The 21,724-nt window shown below is 39.5% G+C and overlaps 1 protein-coding gene across 1 annotated transcript in view; it reads right to left on the bottom strand.

Moving 5' to 3' along the window:
* Window positions 1-21,724, bottom strand: part of POLR3B (RNA polymerase III subunit B) — a 72,662-nt gene that overhangs the window by 5,147 nt on the left and 45,791 nt on the right. Inside the window, exons 21-27 of the mRNA XM_027449743.3 lie at window positions 20,442-20,600; window positions 19,939-20,056; window positions 18,562-18,704; window positions 8,839-8,942; window positions 7,782-7,948; window positions 6,029-6,142; window positions 56-229 (exon numbers count right to left, since the gene is read on the bottom strand). Coding sequence (XP_027305544.2) covers window positions 56-229; window positions 6,029-6,142; window positions 7,782-7,948; window positions 8,839-8,942; window positions 18,562-18,704; window positions 19,939-20,056; window positions 20,442-20,600 — 979 coding nt within the window. The remainder of the gene's footprint in view (window positions 1-55; window positions 230-6,028; window positions 6,143-7,781; window positions 7,949-8,838; window positions 8,943-18,561; window positions 18,705-19,938; window positions 20,057-20,441; window positions 20,601-21,724) is intronic.

Genomic DNA, 21,724 nt, shown 5'->3' on the forward strand with positions numbered 1-21,724 from the left:
GAAGCGAGGAATGGACACCATGATTTACAAAGGGCACTGCAGTTAGACAACTCACCAGCCAGAGTATCCCAGCAGGCCACATTGCCCACAAACATCCACTTCGAAGGCATCACTTGAAATCATCAGTCTCTCCAACAAGAGCATGCTGGCTCCATAACCTATCAAACAATCCCGTTCCATCTCTCCCAGACGTAAACCACCATCACGGGATCGACCTTCAGTGGGCTGCCTTTGAAAGAAATATTTGAAAAACACGGTAAGTATTCAGAATACACATTCTGTCACTCTAGGAATACCTGTCTTCAAACTGTAGGAGCAATATAGTATCAACAGACAACAACGTTGTACAATCTAAAGCTGCTGATCTCACAGATGTTATTCAGATTGAAGTGATTCATCTTTGCTCCTGCACTGCCAATACATCATCGTTCTGTGACAGTGTCAGGCCACAATGCTCTACGACACAGGATGCAGCTGAGCAAGCAAAAACTTGAGACCGAACAGTATCCAAGAAGACAACAGGATCTGGCAACCATGTACCTGGATTCAGATTTGTTGCTCTTTTTTTGATTAATCATTTGTTATATTTTGTAGCTATCTAAATGAAACAGTATTCAGCAGCTAATGAATGAATCAAGTTTAATATTTCAGTTGAACTACAGCTAAGTAAGACTAAATTGTAAAATAAGGCCATTTTTAATCTTGGATAGTGTACCAAAACTAAGCAGCAAACAATTAGTTAGCGTGATCAACTACTCCCTTCTGCAGTTTGCATATTACTGAAACAATATTAAAACCCTGCTTGTTTGTTTTTGGAATTAACACTTAACTACTTTCTTTTTGTCATGTCTTATAGGTAACAAGCTAATTTCCATGTTGTATAGGTTCCTGGTTCTCTAGTTCCTCAACACAAATCAAAGTCACATTTCTTGTCTGGAAAGCCTTCTCATCCTTGTGGTGCTAGAGGGAAGTTTTAATGAATCAATGTAAATAGACACTTAAAATTTTTAGATAAAAAGGCAAGGTAAACTCTTTTATTTAACAATGTTGTCAGTTTAAGCCAACCTTTTTTTTTTTTTTTTTTTGGTTGGACAAGGTCAGAACTTTCAATGTTTGTTTGTCACACTGAAATTTAGTCCAGCATTAGTTCTACTCTCACATGCCTGCACAATGCAGTAGTATGTAGGTTGCAAATATTAGCGTGTACTATGAAGCAAAGACAATATAAAATTCTTGAAGCACTAATATATTGCATACATTTTATTAAAATACTTCAATCTTAGTATGTCCCCTGAAGCATGACAGCAAAGAGATGGAATTAAAATTGTTATTGGCAATCATAAGAGGCTTCACCAGTCAGCGAAACCCAACATCCGTGTGCTGTTCCTAGTAGTTGGACCAGTGTAAATCATACAAAATACACAATAGCAGATCTGGACTATAACTTTTGGAGTATATACAGTTTATGTTACTACAATCTACCAATTTGTTAAACATAACACATATACTGAAAATAATTTTTTTCCAACATAGTGCTAACTCAGAGAAAAGGATTCATAAAAGCCTGCAACATCTAACAATTCTTTGTAACAACAACAACAAAAAGCTAATTACCAGTCCCAACTGATCTTCCAAAGATGCCAGTTGTATTTGTTTTTTAGGGGAAGTAAGTTTCCTTTCCTCTGACCACAGTGGAACTTTAAAACTAATCTGCTTGTAATTCAAATCATCCTTTTCATGCATGTAACCTTCCATTTTTCCCCACCGCTGGGTGACTGGATAGAAGTTGTTTACATCCTGATTAAACTCCCTAACCCCCACCTCCCCACTCGGGTGATGGCAGCATCGCTGTTTAGATGCTGTTTTAAAGGACTAACCCTGTGGTGAATGCAGTTTTCTCTTGGGAAGTGTTCAGAGGCAGACTTTGAAAGCAGTCGAGGTGTCCAAAGGCACAGATATTTGCTGCAGTGTTAGTGTCTGAGTTTCTCCTGCCAGCTGACTTCTACAGTAAGAGTTACACACATACCATCAAAATTTTCATCAGGTGCTGTTCCACAGGACAAAATGCCAACAGAGCTTTATCAATGTGACCCCTCCAATAAAGTCACAATCCAATTAAGGGACGATAAAACCTCTCGAGAAACTATAGGGTCTTGATTCCAGCCCTTTAAGAGTTGATAATGCTATGGGGTCTTCCAACAGATACAGGGTGAAGATTTTTAGGGCAGCTGAAATCCCATTAAAACACACACACGCAAACAAAAAATCCAACTTGAATCTTAAGCTCTTGAAGTGTTTAAGTCCCACTCAATGACTCAATGTCAAAATTATCTCAAAAAAAAAAATTCCCCCAAAAGTAGTTTTCTAAAGTACCCAAAATTCCAATATTGAGATTGGGCCTTTGAAAAGAGTCCGTCTTAGGTTCCGTAAGTCTATTGGACTTTTCTTCCCACTCACTTAAGTTTGAAAATTCCTCACACCAAAGGTTGTTTAAAATGTTAAAACAGTATTTGTAAAGCAGTTGTGTTTCCCCTTCCCCTCTACACACGTACACTGCAGCTGTTGCCCTGGGCAACTGCTTCCATTCTTTATTCTGAATATAACATTCTGAAGACAAAGCAGACTCTTGAAGATAAGACTGGGAATATCATAAAAAATGATATTTTTCATATTAAAAAAAAAAAAAAAAAGATCCTAAAACTACAAAATCCTAAGTAAAATGAACTGATTCCTTAAATAAATAATAAAAAAAATCAGGTGAATTGGTCTTCATAGTATTTAACCGTTCCATTTAGAAAAACCATAAAACAATTAACTTCAGTGTTTTTAAGCACATTAAGGATTTATTGGTGCTAATTCTGTATTTTGTGGAAGAGCAGTGGGTTCAGCTTTATGGCCCTCTTCCTTGTTTCGTTGGCCAGTGGAGGGAAATGTAGTCTGCCCCCATGAATAAGAAGAGCACGCCTTGTAGGTCTCAGCAGAACTCCTTTGTGCTTGTTGTAGAAAATCAAATATGGTAATTGTCAGAGAGGCTGACGTCCAAAAGTGGGATACTACCTAGAAAAACACTGCCCAACAAGAGGAGGGAATACCACGCTCCCACAGCCCCGCAGAGGAACCCTGACCAGTAGGACCACATCACTGCCTCGCAGCACAACAGGAACTGGCTTATCTGGTAAGTTCAAAGGAAATGCAGGTGGCAGCTCTGACAATGTCCATCAAGACAACTATGCCTGGAGAAGGCTTATATTGATCAGAAAATTGAAAGCAGTTTATCTGGTAAAGTGATTTTGAAGGACTGGCCATTGCCATATACAGAACTAAGTTTTAAATTCACTTTTAACTACACATGGGAAAAAATTAAGCCTTGCATTTCATTTAGCAAACACCAATTCAGAGGGCAGCATCTTGGCATTTTTTGACTGTGTTGACAGAGTGCTGCAATTCTACTAAGTCTTGTTTTAATCAGAGCAATATTCAGAATGAGTGATGTTCAAGGAACTCAGGTCTTCTGCCTTATTCCAGACAGAAAATACAGCTCTGCTACACTCAATATGTAATGAAATGCATTTCAAGACAACGACTGCCAAATTCCATGTTGGAAAATGTTGCAGGACTACTTTTAAAAGCAAAAAAAACCACCAACCAAACAAAAACAACGTTAGAGGCAATCTACTCTCCAGGAAGTGGAATAGATGATAAAACAATAGTGAATATGAAAGCTGGCAGAGCAGACTCTCTCAGCAGAGGCGATGGCAATAACAAAAGTTTAATTAGTTGAGGAGAAAAAAAGAAAATTCCTAAAAGACTAGTCAAGAGGCAGTATAAATTGGACATCCACTAGCTTTCCTCAAAGTCAAATAAAGAGCTTTAGCTACATAGTACGATGCTACTGACTCGAACAAAGAATTCTAAGAAAGCAAGGGGTGGGGGAAAATCATAGCACACCACCTTCATCTTTACATGCAAGTATTACCTTGACTTGGGATTTAGGTTTCATTTAAAGTCAGTATCTTTAAACAGCTGAGAAGCTGGGGACACAATATGAAAGCTGATCAAGGGATTTGAGTCAGCTAGGAGCTCCAGTAAAACAACTGTGTGCACTGTTAGCTGAGACGGTGAGTTTTTATTTTCAGAGGAAGGGCCAATACCATGACTAAAGCATCTAAGGACAGAAAATGGGGCAGACAGCCCTGTCGTTAGGAATGTCACTTAGGTTCATATTGGCAAGCAGCTGCGATAGGGGAATGATGGTTGTGCTATACCTGCTCTTATTAATGTGGTTGGTGGAAAGTTTAGACAAGAATTAAAAGCTTTTCGTGACTTCTTTCCCATTTAAATCATTGGTTTTACTTCTGTGGGAAGTGTGTGACAGCAGAGATGATCTCTGGCGGTCCCTTCCAAGCTCAACCATTCTGTGATTGTGTGACTTTGTCCCAGAGTAAGCATGAGGTTGGAGAGCCTAAAGGCATAGGAAATACACAACAAAAATCAAGAAAGATACTTCTTTATCAGCTACAGCAGAGAGCTGCATCTCCACTCTCTAATAACACATCCGGTGGAAGCTACGCCTGTTAAGAGGACTGACTTGCTGGCGTGGTGTGAAGGCAAGCAGGGTAAGAGAACTGCATCTGGGCACCAAGAGGCATAAAAAATAAAGAATTAAAGAAAAGGCTATAAATCATGCTTGTTACAGGGAAGCCTTAAAGCAGGACAGACATGACTTTGTGCTTACATCTCAAACACATTACAAAAGGGACTGATCATGAATTTACAGGATTTACAACTCAAAAAGAAGAGTACCGCCATGGAACTGGTGAGGTATGTGTACTTGGTGTACATGACGGTCCAGAAAGATTGGCAAAGGAAATTTAGAATAGTCTTAGCTAGAATATTCGAGACTGCCTGGCAATTAGTTGTCTGGCAAAATTTAGCCAATAGCCCTACTGTGATGGAGAGAGGTGAACGAAGCCATCCACTAGAAGTCTCCTCAAAGCAAAGACTGTGCCACTGAACTATTTCTTGTGAGCCAGGAATGTGAGCAATTTAGAACATGAGTGCAGGCAGCCTTAGAGCTTAAGAGCCAAAAAGCTGGCCTGCCTTTAAGAGAAATGGTAAGTTACACCAATGAAAGCAGGATGCTTCAAATTCCCCAAAGCTGCAGAGTAAGCCCACCTCTGGGGGCTTATATTATGTATTACCCAGAGTACATCTGCCTGACCTCAAAATTTACACAAGAGGACATCGACGTGGTCATCAACCTTTTTGTTAGAGAGAAAACCAAGTTCAGGCTTAGTGCAATCATCACGACTCCAAAGGAACTGAGGATATGTTTAAACTAGGCAAATAAAAATGCAGATTTATTGTTGGTGTCTCTGTAAATTTTGCAATTTATTAGCGTGAAAGTGCTTTTCTTCTTCACAGTATTATATGAGAATTGCGGACCAGCACACACAACTCTAAATTAAGTCTTAGAGTTAAATGGAAATTTTGCAAGGCAAAGTGCAGTGTACCAGGGACACACGTTATGCTAATGCCTGTTTGGGCTGCACTAGGGCCAATGCTTTGCCTTGACAGGTAGAGGTATGGGGCACATCGGTATTAACCTGCTCAGTATCAAAGGATGTTGAAATATTAAAATTAATTTCTTCCTTCGACTCATACCTGATTTTGTAAAAGTACAGCTGTTAAAAGAAAAGAAAGTCCTCCTGAAATATCTATGATATGAACAATCTGACAGGACAGGGCCAGAACGTGCTCTGTGAATCAGCAGACAGTATTTTTTACCAACTGCTAACAGGAGTCGGAGAAGCAAAGTCAGTTTTGTACCACAATGAGTAGACTGGCTATTCAAAACAACCTTCTACCACAGTCAGCTGTGAGAACTTTTACTTGGTAACAAGGTATTAACAGGTAATAGCAAATTTCAAGTATCAGGAGGTAAACAAACTTTGTTTTACACCCATCAGTCAGCGGGGCACACTTCTGATTGTAGGCCAAGAATTCCCCACTTTGCCTGTAACCATACCTGGTGAGCACTGCTCTGGGTCCTCGAGCTCTTGCGTGCATTTTATCCAACACCATGTGCTTTAGTTTCTGGTAATACACGGGGCCAAAATAGATATATGCTTCCAAGGGTTCCCTGAAGGAAAAAAAAAAAAAAAGAAAAAAAAAAAAGAAAAAAAAAGAACACAAAAGATAACATTCACAGTTAGCACACATTTACCCCAAGAGAGAGACAAGAGTGCCCAGGCTGGCACTGGGGACTGAGATGAGCAGGGTAAAAGGACTCTTCAGAACTGCATTTAAGCACTTGTGTCAACTTGGGAACATCTGTAAGCAGCACAGAGGGTGTTACTCATTTCTGTGAGCTGGATTAATGGCTAAAGACTTCTGTCATCCCAACCGTAAGAGCAGCATCAGCATCTGAAGATCAGAAAGCAACAGCTGAAAGCACTCAGTCACTTCCCAGCTACCACCTTCAGCACTCCCTAAGAACAACTAGATTTAACAGAGAAACTCAGCACTGCCACTGATTTATTTTTAGAAATATACATGTATGTGCAATGTAAAAACAAGCAGGAGACAACCTCCCATTCAGGCATTACTGACATGATGCAGTGCTATTCCAAAAGCTGCCCACCTAGACAAATAATAAAATATAATTAGACATTTGGAATTTGCACACATATTTGGAACTTCCATGCATATTTGCCTTCAAATTTCATAAAAAATAAATGAAGTAGGTGAAATTTGCCTGGAAGAATACAAGTATCTAAAGCAAATCTCTAAATAAAGTAGTACAAAGTTAAAGTTTGGGGCAAGGGATTTTTACAGCAAGATTTTATTCTTCCCAGGAAACAAGATTAGACAGATTTGTTTTAACAATGTTCACAATGTATTAACAAAAAACATTTCGAATGCTGCAATATGTCATAAAGAATTTATGGAATATGGAGTGGGTAAAGTGAATAAAATCTGTCTGAAACAAAAGGCAAACATATGGAATAAGTTGGTAGGAAAAACTAAAATAAAACAAAACAACAGAAAACCCAACAACTTACAACAGAGAGCAAAACTTACTCCTTGTGAAGAAGGGGACTGGGAGAATAATAAAAATAGCAGGAAGGTAGGATTAAGATGCATTTTGGAAGGGCAGGCATGTGGAGCCATATGGCCTTTTCCTGTTCCTAAACTATCTTACGTTCTTTGAACTCTGTGTCTCAGAAGCTGGTCTGATCAGCACAGCAGGAAGTTTGCAGATTAGAGTATTATGCCAGACTGAATCATTGTGTAATCGAAAGAGGGAAAAAAAAAAGAAAAAAGAGCACACACAAAATATTCCCAAGGCACAGACACCTGCTTCCAAATCCATATTTTACAGTACTATTAAAGACAATATGAAAATGCTAATCTGATTCTGAGCATATATGAGAATTGCTGCCAACAAAACTTGAAATTTCTTTCAATCTCTCAGAAGGAAAACCTTGATTTTACTTTTCTTGTCATGCAGAAGAAGTTGGGAGATTTTCATGTCTACTACAATGGCCATTCACGTTAGAGCCATGCAAATACTAATAATTCTTACAGTGTGGAACCACAAAACGCTTTTAAGAAAAAAGAAGTACCCCATTCTTCAGCCTCTTGCCTCCATCTCACAGAGCGGTTTGTCAATAACAGAAAGTTCCTGAGCTCCGAGACATAAGCAGCTTTTTCAGATGTGCCTCAACAGGATTTCCCCACTCCCCTGAAACATCTAAATCTATGCAGCAGATTCTTACCCGGTGATACCAGATGTTACGTAGTCCTTCCCTAGGTAGTTATAACCATGGCGAATAAGATCTTCACACACATCCTTAACTTTACTGCCTCCAAAAGCTGTTCCATAGTGAAACCTGCCATCGAGCACCCCAGCCTTTCCAGCCAGGAGTTCAATTAACTTTCCTACCTGTGACAGGAAAAGCAGAGTTAACAGCGGGCTCTCCAGTATGGGCCAGAACATCTCTGGGTCAGTCACAGCATTGGTTAGCCAGACAAAGAGTCTGAGACGGCAACCTGGGTTACTGCACACAATTAAAAGAGTGGAAGAAACCCAAGGAGGTCAGGAACTATGCCTGTGTGAAGGGGTGAAAAACAGACAGGGTGTGGGATCCCTTGAAGGTCCAGAGTCAGGCAGCCCCATTTTTTCCACTTGTCTGAAAAGTGAGCATGGTCCAACGTGGCCTTCTGCACTGGGAGACAGCCGCAGAGGTTAACACGCTACGGTGCAGCGGGGGAAACAGAAGAAGCTAACAAAGACAAAAAGACCAGAGGCTGTACCAAGTGATCATGGAGGTCCCATATAAAAGGCCAGGCTGTAATTTATCTAGCACGGCTCAGCATCACAGGTATGAGCCTTGCATGAATTCCAGGGAGGCATGTGTAATGTAAAGAGTTATATAGGTCAGGAACTATGACTGAGACTCCTCTCCACTCTTCCCCTCCCAGTCTGCCCCCAGCTGGCCTAGTGGGCATAGCCAACTGGGAAGGAGAGCAAGAAATTTTCAAAGGGAAAAGGCAGAACTGAGGTACCTGGTTGCTCTTCTATTAGCTCGATGGTGAACAAAATGAGGATGATGCACAAAACAGCCCACATCCCTACTTTTTTACAGCAGGATGTTTCAAAATATGCCAAACAGATGGCTGACTACTCATAAGAGAGCAAGCACGTGGCACGGTGACTGCAGAATATTCTCAGTGTGACCGCGTGGTTCAAATTTTTTGCTTCTTCTGGCTAATCCACTTCACTTTCTTTATTGGGGAACACTGCCTCCTGAATCACACAACATAGCCACTAACCGTCATACGCGATGGGAAGCCGTGAGGGTTCATTATGATATCTGGACAGATCCCTGTATCGCAGAACGGCATGTCCTCCTGAGGAACAATCAGTCCGCACACCCCTGCAGAAGAGAGAACATTTCAATTCACAAACAGCAAACCACCAGCAGGGCTGACGCTCATCACCAGATTTTTCTTTAGTGTTTTCCTCCTCCTCTCTTTCTCATGGATCACTTTTTACCCAGATTCATTACCATGACCAGTGCTCGCAACCTGCAGGCTAGAAGAGAGCCCTTGTGACAGGACTGGCGAAATTAGCATACCCTTACATAATGCTCCCAGTGATTTGTGAGCTAGCAAATTAGGGAAGAAAGCTTTAGATACAGTTTTCAGAGGCAACCAGAAACTTCTGACCAATCAGTCTGGAATATCTCAAAGGAGACACAGTTTTTAGAGCTGATACTGTTATTTCTAGGGGGTGGGGAAAAAGAAAGAAAGCAGGTCTCTATTTTCTCTATCATCAATTCAGAATTTCTTTAATGTACTCTTTATTAATACTTAATCTCTTTATTAATACTTAATAAAAACAAACGAAGTCAGGTTTTGACAGCAACTGAGGGGAGATTAGGAGAAAATACTAAAAATGAGAACAAAAGGATGTTTTTTCAGGTAGCATTCATTTGCTGAGCAAAGACTGCTCCCAATAAATTACCAAGTACAGTCCACTCCTCATACTGCTTGTGTTTTGTCAGTCAACAAACAAAAATTGTACCTTTTGGAAAAAAAAAATCAAAAAGTTTTTTTCAATCTCACCAGATTACTGGAAGCAAAACAAACAAACAAAAAGCCAAACTCTAAAGCTACTTGTGCCACGTTAAACAGAAGCACAAAAACTCATTTCAAATAGCCTGTCATACGTGGCGAAATTTTCCTTTCTCTCCCTTACAACTGTGAATTCTGCAGATTAAAATACTGCAGCTCGAAATGACCGAGAGATCTAACACACAAATTCAGGTGCTAAAATGCAGCTGCTTAAGCCTGCGCTCCTTTGAAGCACAGCTACTGTTTCAGCTGGACAATTTCTTCCAGAAGCCCTCAGAACTGAAAAAGCCTGCAAGCTATTTGAGAGCAGCCTGCTGCAACTGCCAGAGCACGTTTTGGGAACAGCCTTGGAGCGGAGGGGGCTCCTGGATGACTGAGGGTGCGGGTTACATCCCTAAAAAGGCATCCCCCGAGCAGCCACTTCACAGGGGGATATCGGCGTCTGCTCAGGAGGGAGCTCCTCTTCCACTGTCCAAGCAAGACAGGGATAGGTGTACGGGACAGTAGTTAATAGAATGAGAATGGTAAGCATGGGGGAAGGGGGTAGGAGAAAAAAAAAAAAAAAAAGGAGCGGAGTGTCTGGGCGTGGGGGTCATATTTAGTTTTTGAACCTATTGAAATTAATTTTCATTGTTCCATTATGATAAATCGATAACATCCTTTTATCCCTCCCCACCAAGCAGCAATCATTTGCTGAAAATGAGAAAAAAACAAACAAACAAAAAAACACCATCTCCTGTGTACACAGTTTTTTTTATCCTAAAATTATATGCATAAATACTTTGTTATGTAGATATTATGGCACGTATATTGTGCCTTATTCCAATTTACTTCTAAGAAAGCATTAGGATGCATCTGGACTTCAGGGCACCTGTAAGCCAAAAATTAAATCTTAGCTAACTTAAAATTACTTTAGGCTCTGAAAACCTTTTATATGCCAAGCCGGTTCCCATAGCAGACAGCCACTGTGTTGTTTGTTTTGTGTGAAAGTGAATGATAAAAGATCCATGAAATCGACACAGAAAGGCAGAACAGCAGAAAGAACTGAGGGCTCTCCATCATAGCGGCTTCTACCCTCCGCTGACTTGTATAACAATGGGACCTACACACCCAACTGCAGATCTAACACAGCTGTGCATTTCATTAGATGAAGAGCACTAGTGACACAAGTAAATAATTAACTTATTCTGGTCCGCTGACTGTGGTTATGAGACCAGTCATAGCTGACAGATTTTAATACAAGTTAACACAAAGACAGCATAATGAGCTTAGAAGTTAAAAACAAAATATTTAGACAGAACCCAGCAATGTGAAGCTTGCTAGGCCATTTATAAGTTTCTATTTTAGCAAGAAAGAAAAAAAAAAAAGAAAGAAAAAACGAGAAAGCTGTAAAACCTCAATTCTAAGCTTCTGTATTTTAAGAAGGTGCTGAATTTAGGTAACAGAGCTCTATACAGCACGTCCATCTGTATTTAGGGAACAGGACAGAGAACAGATTCCTCTCCTCCATATTTTAAGAAAGTTCATTCTTTACAAGAATTTACAATTCTTTCTTGTAAAGAATGAACTTTCTCATAGAGAGCTACTTTAAAAGCTGGACACCCTTCCTGCACACAACATGACTTCTAAAAGCAAGTAACTGCAACTCGCTTCAAAGTGTAAACTTGATTTCCTTTTGCAGTCACTTTCCTTCAGAAGCTCTTCAGAGATTAGCTCATGCTTGCGAGCCTGCTCTGGAAGCTCCCGAATTTGCCACTCTCTTTTTCATCCCCGATTGTTGAGCCAGGGTTTGCAGCAGGGCAGTAAAAGGCCAGCCTGCCGGTTCTGCATTGCTGAGCAGCTGCAAAAAAAAGTGATCAAGTGAATTAATCCGTTATAAGTGGAATTATCACTTGGAACTGGCCAATAAAACAGTAAAGGAAAAAAGAAGAGGCAGGATTTAAGACAGTCTCCGGTTCCAAATGTTGCCTTGTGTAAGTATGAACTGCATTTCACTGAGCTGCCTGATATTCCCCATATAATATTCATAAGCAGGACACAAACTACTAGGAAACTTTGCTGCTCTGTGGCTCTTCCTACAGGTTTTTAAGATTTCCTGATTGTTACCCACTTAGATACCATATACAAATTGTTCCCCAGCTTTCACACAAGACTTACAAAATAATTTGATTGCATTTCTTCTCCTCCCCCTGCACACGTTTTTACGTGCTGCACCCAGAATTCAGCAATACGGCTGTAGACTAAATGCTGCATGATGACGGGCCAGAATCCGCTCTCAGCCATACAGTCTGAAGTTTTTATTTAGCACCAAAATCAAACACTGACAACCAGAAAAGGCTGCAATGACTTTTCTAGATAAAACAAAATGCAAAGACACTTTTTTTTTTAGCGTGGACTAAGTAAGTATCCAGCAGCTTGCTACCTCTCATGCCTTCACAATTGAAGAACAAATGGAATTTAGAAAAAAAGACACCGTATATCAATTTCATAATGTCACCTTAGAGGGAACATCAGTGACAATGCTGGCAAACTCTTTTAAGATAGCCCTCTCTATCAAAAAAATAACCCCCAAAGCCATGGTTCAATAAACATGGCAGTTCATTGCAAGGATAACAGTTTAAATTAGAATAAACTTAAATTAGATGTCCACAATGGTTTAACGTGCAAGTATCAAACAGACATGGGCAGTGTTTTTCTGCTGCTATTGAATGGCAGCCATTTAGTGCCAGCCCTCTGACCAGGCACGATGGCTCTGTCCTCACAGCTATCTGCACCAGCACCTCAACGCCCGCACACCTCCACGAGGTCCTAAAGGAACACCAGGGTCCCCTCACCCCTTCACTTTGGTCCTTTAAGAGTTTCTTTTCCTAATCAGGAGAAATTCACGTTTCCAGAATGCGTGCCCTTTATACGGTTGCCTTTACGGTTTGCTGACAAACACGACCCCAGACAGACTTGTAAAACAGCACGGAGGGGGCCGGGGGGCGGCGGGGAGGGGGCAGGGAGAAAACAACACTATGGGAAAGTTTTTCACCAGCTATGGTAAGATGCCTTCTATACGCACACATGCCAAATGAAAAAAAATAATCAAATAAGTCAAAACAAGTTAATATAGAAAACTAATTACTACCAGCAGGAGGGACATTAGAGAGCAAAGGAGACCAAGTGAATAGAAGCAGCAGTAATACGGGTTCCTATCAGCAAGACAAAAAGCAGCACATTACCAAACGTCCCTGTTTGTTTATTCTAATGATAGAGTGGTAAAAGAGTGAAAACTAACTCAAAGGTGTCTGTTTTGGATTTACCAGAGTCGGTAGAATTTGGAAATACTCCTGAGAAATAAGCCGACATCACACGATGAAGAAGAGGTGCAGCACCCTGTACTGCGGGCAAGTAACAAGCTGATTGTTGAATATTAATAAGGTTAAACAAAAAATGTAGATCTGCTTCGAAACTCTCTAATTGCATGCTGCGTTGGCTAAGTAAGCATAAAACAACTTCAGAAGAAAAAAGTGCTGCATCACATAAGCTTTGTTCAATATTGAATCATTCACTGATCTATCATATCACTTGCTACATCCCATTTGACATAAGAGGTAAAGAACAGAATTAAAATTAACAGATAAATAATGCATAAGTAAACTTGATTAGTTTTCTTATTAAAAACATCACTCTAAATGAGAGGAGGTGCTAGAAGACAATACAGTTTGTACACTGCTTTCCCATGAGCTGCTGAATGGTCTGATGTGATAAATTTGCATAGTCTGAAGCACACAAAGAGCTGATTAATTGAAACCCTTACAATGCTTCTGGAAGCAGCTATTGTAAAACAATAACCATAGGAACTTTACAAAATACACATGGCTGAATGAGTCAAGAGCTTAATAAAATGTGTGTTCAGGATACACTATTTGGAAACAGAATTAGAGATTTTTATTCTGTGCCATAAAATGCTAAATCACCCTAATTTCAGAGGTTCAGTTGAGGATTTACTGAAAAGGTCAGAAGGTTACCTGTTTGCTGCTTGAGATAAAGAAAAAAAAAAGCTGTCATCTTCTTCTTAAGACAGCACACCGAGCAGCAGTTTTGTTAAAAATAAATGGAAAATCTGTATGAGAAGTTTTAATGACATTCTGGCATCTCATTTCCTCATATTCAACTTTTGAAGATGAAAATACGGTGAGAAATTCCTACCTTTCCTGATGCCTAATCAATACTAATCATCTCGCATTCCTGCAGTCAATAACAGCAAATTCTTTTTAATATCGCTTCAACCATTTAATGCCTACAAACCCACCGATGTTTTACTAGAGATAAAGCACCAGGGCTGACTTGGAAGGTGGGAGAATGACACAAGTAACAATTTAAAACGAACATCTTAGTTTACATGCTCTGCTTACGTGAACTGTACAAGTGCCACGGAAAGGACAAAGTTGTTCTCAACTATAAATTCAGGCAAGCAGGAGGCAGATGCTCAAACTAGCAAAAATTATAGAAAGCGAGATCAGACTTCGGTAGAGAAACGGTATTGTAATGAAGTTTATGTCGTTGACAATGCTGTGAATGGATTTTGTTTTGACACTAGAGAACGTGGTTCATTTAGGAAAACAAAGACCATCTTTCATGAATTTAAACTCGCTTCCTTGTCTTTAGAGTTGTTTAAGTGCAGATACTTCAGAAAGGTTTAATCCTTTATCTTAGATCTTCAGCTATTAAAAAGCTTCTGTTTGCCAGTTCAAACAATCTCTTGCTTAAATACAGTTTTTCCACTCCTCAGGAATACTGTTCAGTATTGCTGCTTAGTTCTGTGATCTACAGGACCTTTGTTGGAGGTGTTAATCCTTTTTCACATGAGAGACTGAGAAATGTTCTTTCAGAGAAGTGATATATTGCTTTTTTTCACATCAAAGGAGCCCAACTTTTTCCTCATTGTGACTTGTAGCAAAGCAAGAGGAAATCTGGAAATATAATAATTTAGTCTGTATGGAACTCAGATGAGGCTTCTTTGGCTTAGCAATCCTTTAGCCTTCTGTGCTTTGAAAAGTGAATTTACTTGATGAATGCGAGATTAAAAAAAAACAAAATAACAAACCAAAAAAGTTTCTTTATCCTTCTAGAAAATATATGATGCAATATAGTTAAAACAAAGACCAGCTTAAGATACATCCTCTCTGGTAGGTATATGTTGGTTCCTGAGACATTAGAAGCTTAAGGGCTTTATAGACTAAAGGCACAGCCCCAATCCCAGAGATCTTACTGCAGCATCCTGGTTGAAGATGAATATTGAGATAGAGCAAAACATCTGCTGGTGAGTCTCAGGACACAATGCGATGGCCTAACTTTCCTCCTCACCATGTGCTTTGTCAACAGGTCTTGAACTGAAGGCTTTAGAGGCAGTTTGGAAGAAGTGTACTTAAAACATGGACTTGCATGAAAAGAGGGTGCAGTGGACAGGCCAGGAAGTGGTGACCCTTGCAGATACGGTGTTGACACGGGAGAGGGCACAAAGAAGGTAGCAAATACAGATGCAGTGGCATAGATCTAAATTATTACAGAAGCCTACAAAATCTACATGCATATTTAGCAAAAGGCTCTTCTGTAACAAAAGGCTAAAGCTGGTTTGTGAGATTTAATCTGTTGTATCCCAGCCACTTTCTGATTCTGTTACTCCACTTCCTTCTGCCCCAGTCACACAGTGTACCTTTAGAATACAAATCAATTTGGAATAGGTGAAAAAGCCCATGAAAAGAACTTGAGAACTGTGGTTCGTGCAACCTTATATTTTGCACATATTTAATTGCTTTAAAACTATCCTATTTCATGAAATCAAATCTTATCTTCACACGTTCCTTCTAAAAAATAAAAATACTTCACAGGAAAGATTGACAAACACAGGAAGGAGAGAAATATGCTTGCTTTCCTTCTTACTAAATCAAGGTACTTGTTAGTTTAAGCTCATCATAGGTTTAAATGGCTCTGTGAAAGGCTTAAAGCTAACATTCACAAATTAAACTTGAAGTGGTAATTAACTGCATTCGGAAGATGAGAGAATTCAAGGCTAATTAAAAATTCTCTCAATAGAAAATATTAAACTGTTAGTATTATGACTTGTGTCACATTTGCCTATGTTCTTCAGATACAACTGATCCTTCACTGATTTGGTGTGAGAGAAAGATGATCCTAGTTATATTTTTAAATAGCTAACAAATGAAATTTTCCCTTTCCTTTTGATGGCTTTTGTCCAGTTCTATCATTGCCTGCAATCTAACATTAATGTCAGTATCCAGTTCTCCACTGTACGCTGAAGTTGCATAACTCTAACCTCCAGCATTGTCAGTATTTTTTTCTTGGTATCTAACATATTTATCTGCTACCCTAAGCACGTTTCTCCTTTCTGTTATTCTTTGTAACATCTATTCTTATGATGTACGACAAGACAATGAACTGAAAGGTCTGCTACCAGTATAGGTATGTACTCTAGAAGGATGTAATAATTTTGAATAGGTCTCTCCCCTGATCACAAGAGATTATTAGAGATGGATGTACTGGACAGCTAATAAACACATCTGCAAAAATATGTAACACAACTGTTGCAACTGTCCCACTCTTACCCCCCAAAAAACAAGCTGAAAGGGTCATGTGGGATTCTGAATAACTGATGTTGTTGGCTTATTACCATCATAGGTCCAAAGCACAAATGCACAGGACATCAGCCATTCTAATCTGATATAATGCCAAGCAAAATTGTGGGTGCTCTCAAAGCTCCCTACAGCATTTAGGATGTTGTTTTTCATTATCATGGGACTTCCACAGGTATTTTATTTTGGGAAAAAAAAGAAGTTATTGATATTCTGTGACTTTCCCGACATTACAGAAAATACTATGAGATTCCACTCCAGTGATTATTAGTAGTTTCTACATTGACAATCAGCAAGAGTACTCAGTGAGATGTCTATCCTTCCAGACCTCTAAAATGAGCTTTCACTAGACTGGGAAATGCCTTATGTCCAATTAGTGATAAGGTCCTCTGCTGCCTAAAGCCATATTGCAGTCTGCCTGACACTTCTGTTTCCTTCTGTCACACTTCTGCTTCCCCCTTCTCCTCCAATGGGTTCTCAATTTTTGGAGCACCCTTTTTCTTTTTGGGAGGTGTGAAAATCAGTTTCATGTAAATGCTGTTCAACTGTTTCAATAGGTGCATATCAGTAGCCCAGGCTAGGAGAATATCTTATTTGCTTACATTTTTCACGGATAATACATATTTATCATGATGAATCTAGTAGCTTCTTTACTATCTTGTGTAGGCTATCTTTTTATTCTAATAAGAAAAAAATATCATGCAGAGTAGTCATAGTATTGCTTATGTAATGCAGCATTTTAGCTGCAATTTACACTGATAAGGTGAAAGGACCAATTACATGTTCAAAACACGTAAAGAAATGGAATTTGCTATAAAAGCAGTCATAAGCTTAAAAATATTTCACATCCTCATTATGTCTCAGATTTAAAAATTATTTGGGAGAGAATCCACAGGAAATCTTCCTGAAGGAGAAGGAAGGAATGGGGCGGTTGAACCATCCCAACTGCTCAACTCGTTGTTTGCCTCTTAAGCTAACAATCTTCCCCCTCATTTACAGAAACTATCCTATACAGTAGTTGTGCAAGAACATGACTGGATTTTAAAGGGAAAGTCAAGAATGAATTGTTTCTTTACTTTTTTGAAGCCTTCCACTGGTATTGGTTTCCCAATTGCTTGGGCAATCATTGGTAAATACTTCAAAAGCCATCTTGAAAATATAATCAGGAAAAGTGTCTCAGTGCTTATCAGAAGAGTTTCGATTTCTTAAAAACTGCAGAAAAAAATGGCAGGATTTCTTTAGAAGAGAGTTTCAAGAACTGAAGTTACAGGTCTATGGGAAAATACCTGCACCACTGGAAAAGTCTTCAAGAGAGCTGGATGTACCAGAGAAAGCCTGTGTTCTGTACTTCACTGTATTCTCAAAGACTTTGAGGCAATGTAACAGCATATGTCATGATCAAATACTGCTTTTTGTACCCATGGAACCTCTTTTGATTGACAAGTTTGCTCTAGGTAGATGTCCTGATCACCAAACCAAGAGGCTGCAGACATGAGGATTGCAGTGGTTAGCCTTGTATGGTTAACCACCTGGCTAACCATGACAGGGGTGCAGCCTCCCACTTCAGTTACACCAGGCTACCTCATTGCCACTGATGCTTACATTCTTCCATAGCTTCAAAAATCCAAAAAGGACTTTAAACTTGACTTCAGGCTACACATGTGAATAAAGAAGAGAACAGCGGGCATGGAACACTTTAAACAAGAATTCTTGCTTGTGCCTGGGGTCCATCTATAACCAGGTACTCTTCATACCCCTTTCAATCACACATGTACTGAATATGCTGGAGATTATTCTAGTTTTAAGCTTCATTTAAGAGAGCCCTACAGCTGGATACTGCCTGTGTACTGGTGACATTTGTTGCAGTTCCATTTCATTGCGCTGGTTCAGATCCTCATCCAGATTTTGTGCAAGGACCAACTCTCTGCTGCCTGACCCAGGGCATATTTGCCCATAGAGTTCCCTGGTTCTGCTCCAAGAACACGGTGTGAATCAACACAACATGCTAAAAGCCACCATGAGCCTGGAACTAGAGCAGGACCAGTGGTAAATCAAGGGTACACAGTGCTGGAGACAGCACTTGCAGGGAGCTCCTCCTAACATAAAGCACTGTGTTCTACATTTCTCTTGACAAACAGAACACTGCTCACCGAAGGCCAGTTTGTTTGCAAGATGGCTGCAGTCAATCATAACAAATCTGAACTAATCAATGGAAGCATGCATGATGATAAGTATAGTAAAAATAGCCAACGTATTCATTTTTATTAAATATGTAGCTTACCTTTCTGCCCATGACGACTGCTAAATTTATCCCCAATTTCTGGACGTCTAGTTTGCCTCAACAACATTTTGATCAAGAAAGCATCCTCTGCATTTGATGAAATCATTACTTTTTCAATATAAGAATCAGTTGCACCTTTATAGCTAACGAAAAAAGACAGAACGTGAGTTTTACATTTATGAGCCAAACACAAGTTACAAACCTAGGTATTGCTAAGTTTCTGGCTAAAATGTAGCTTTCGTGGAACCAGAGAGTTAGAGTTGAAGGAGGGAGCCTAAGGAATATACTGAAAGAATTTAAAAACAAAATAAAGGCATAATATCCTGCTGTAATATCACATGCAGTTGAAGAAATGAACCACAGGCAGAACACAGTATGAGGTACAAAAAGAGGTGAGATTAGAGAGTCCTTTCGCAGGAATTGCCTGACTTTATGTGGTAGAATATACAGAGACCTTGGGAGGAAAGTTATAAATAAATAAATACATAAATAAATGGTATCAGCTTTTTGGCATCTTTTTTTTTTTTTTTTTTTGCCTACATATTGCAGAATGAGAGTATATCAGATTTCAATAACTTATTTAGGAGATTTTGTCTGTTGTTCCAGTAACTATGACGCCTAAACTCAGAGCCCTGGATCCATGTCCTTGTCAGGCAGGACTACTTCTTTTCTCTCTAGACAATTATATTGATGCCTCACGTCTTTAGTAGCATCTTGTACGAGTAAACCTAGAGCTTTCTATTGTTTATGAATTGCAGAGAAGTACAGAGAAGCTATTTCTGACTTTCTGATCTGGGTGCCTATTGTTTGCCTTGTCCTCTGGTAATTTAGTAAAGTGCCAAGGACATTCACGACGAAACAGTGAAAAAAAATTCATGATTATCTAATGTCAAGTTTTCATCTAACACCTCTGACGCCTTCTCCCATTCTTTCAGGATGCAACAGGAAAAACCTTAACTGACTGTCCTGTCCCATTCAGCGGTGCCTTGGCAAAGGACATTTCCTTGGAGTGGCTGAAACGAGCTGACCATTAGTCTCTGAGATAGGAAGGCCTCCATCTTTTGGCCTCCTGCCTGGCAAAGAAAGGGATGAGCTCTGGGCATTTTCTGTGAGAGCCAATATGGAGGAGATGCACACCCTCACTAACCACACAGGTCCTCTGCCCTCCCAGTCATCCTGCTTCTCTCCTGTTTCTCCATTGGTTCATCCATATGTGACGCCTCTCCCTACTCCACTGTCTTCGCTCTTTCCTTGGTTTCTCCTGGGAAACAACTAAATGATTCCTCTCCATATATATACAATCAGAGCGATTCCTTGTAAAGGGCTGTCTTTCCTCTACACCACCTTCCCCAAATATAAAGGTATGATGCAACATACGTCACTGGAACATCTTTATACTGTGGCTGCTGAGGCACACTGCTTCCTTCCAGAGGTGTCTGAGTCACAGTTGGCATAGACTTGTTCACAAGGACTTGCTTGTTTTCTACTTTTTCTCCTACAACAGACAGGAAAGAAAACACCATTTAAATATATCTGGCCACCTATGTTAGAAATACACTCTAGGCTTTAAAACAAAGTATCCTAGAAGACAAACTGCACGGAACATGTCCAGGAAGTAAGCCATGTTATATTATTAAATATTGTACGGAAATCACTAAGTTCATACAGCAACAACACCACAAAAGACTGGCGTCATCCTGCTTTCAGAAAGTAGCATTTTTAAATTTTCTATTATTTTTCTATAATTTTCTATTCAAATGTTGTCTACTTCAAAAAAAATACACTAAGTATAAAATGAGGTGCACAACAAACACTAACAGAATATTAATTTCTACTTCAGATCTTGTACATGCCACAACTAAACATGCAGTTTGACATACCAGGAGAGCAGATACCATCAGCATCTAGAATTTCGTGGCGCCAGATTGGTTTACGGGTAGCTGCGTCCAACATCGGACCCATGACTTTATCAAACGTCTGATTTGTGTAACGCTTCAGTGTACACTTCGCATTCTTGTATACGAGACACCTTCCAAAACCTAAAATATAACACAAACTCATCTGCCTAGGAATTCAAAAATGTTTTACAACATGTTAGCACAACAAAGCAAGAATGCTAAAACACTTGCCGAGCTACAGAATATAACATCTTTTGTAATAGTCAGATTATTCATCATCTTGAATACGCAAAGCATTGTACAAAGATACCTAGTAGCTCACAACACATCATGCATGCTGTCTTTTTTAGGACACTGGACTATGGTCCAATTCTGAAGTTGAACTGATGCCTTTCTGATGTCTGCAAACACGTGCACGCATCATTTTTCTTATCTTTGGTGGTCCACAGGGAGACACACCATAGAAGAGATTTTAACAGGATGAGATCAGCACCTCTTCCTTTCTGTGGTTCTAAGAAACCTGAACTTTCACTTCTATTTGTGGTTGACGCAGGCTAGCTTACCAGGAAAGCGCCCCTTGAAGGTTTCATATAATCACTCTGTGACTAACTTTTTTTTTTGTTGTTGTTTGAAAGAAGTCTAAATTACATATAATTCACACACACACACATACATATATATATATACATATATATAATTAGACATAAATAGGATTGGTTTGTTTAGATCAGAAAAGTAGCATCTCTGGAAATTTCTCTCCTGGTGCAGCAACTAGCTACAATACTTAACACTTTTAATCATATTTAGAATTACAGGCAACTAAAAGCAGGGCTTTCTAATGATCCTACATTATCTTAGTTTATTTGAGAGATGGTTGTGGCCACATACAGTACATCTATATCTTTAGATTACGCCAAGTAAGCCCTGACAATCACCACAGCTCTCCCTGTAAATGTTACCAGTCTACCAGAAAAGAAAACGTTTAGTTTTAAATCATGCCTGTTGTTGTTTTCAGAAAAGGAGGCATAAATTAAATGCAGCAGACATTAATGCCAAAGATACATGTCTAGGAATACTAGTATTGCTGCCTAGCAACTAGGAGGAAGGGAGTATTGGGGGGGGAAGAATAAAGTCAGGGAAGAATCTGATTCTGGCCACCCGAAACTACGACCAATTTGATCTCACTGCATTACGTCTTCTCTCAAGGGATTTTATTAGGGGGAGGGAGAGAGAAAGGGAGAGACACTAAAGTTTTCAGGCAACTC

The sequence above is a fragment of the Anas platyrhynchos genome, chromosome 1 (assembly GCF_047663525.1).
Source record: "Anas platyrhynchos isolate ZD024472 breed Pekin duck chromosome 1, IASCAAS_PekinDuck_T2T, whole genome shotgun sequence".
In the NCBI taxonomy this organism is placed as follows: domain Eukaryota; kingdom Metazoa; phylum Chordata; class Aves; order Anseriformes; family Anatidae; genus Anas; species Anas platyrhynchos.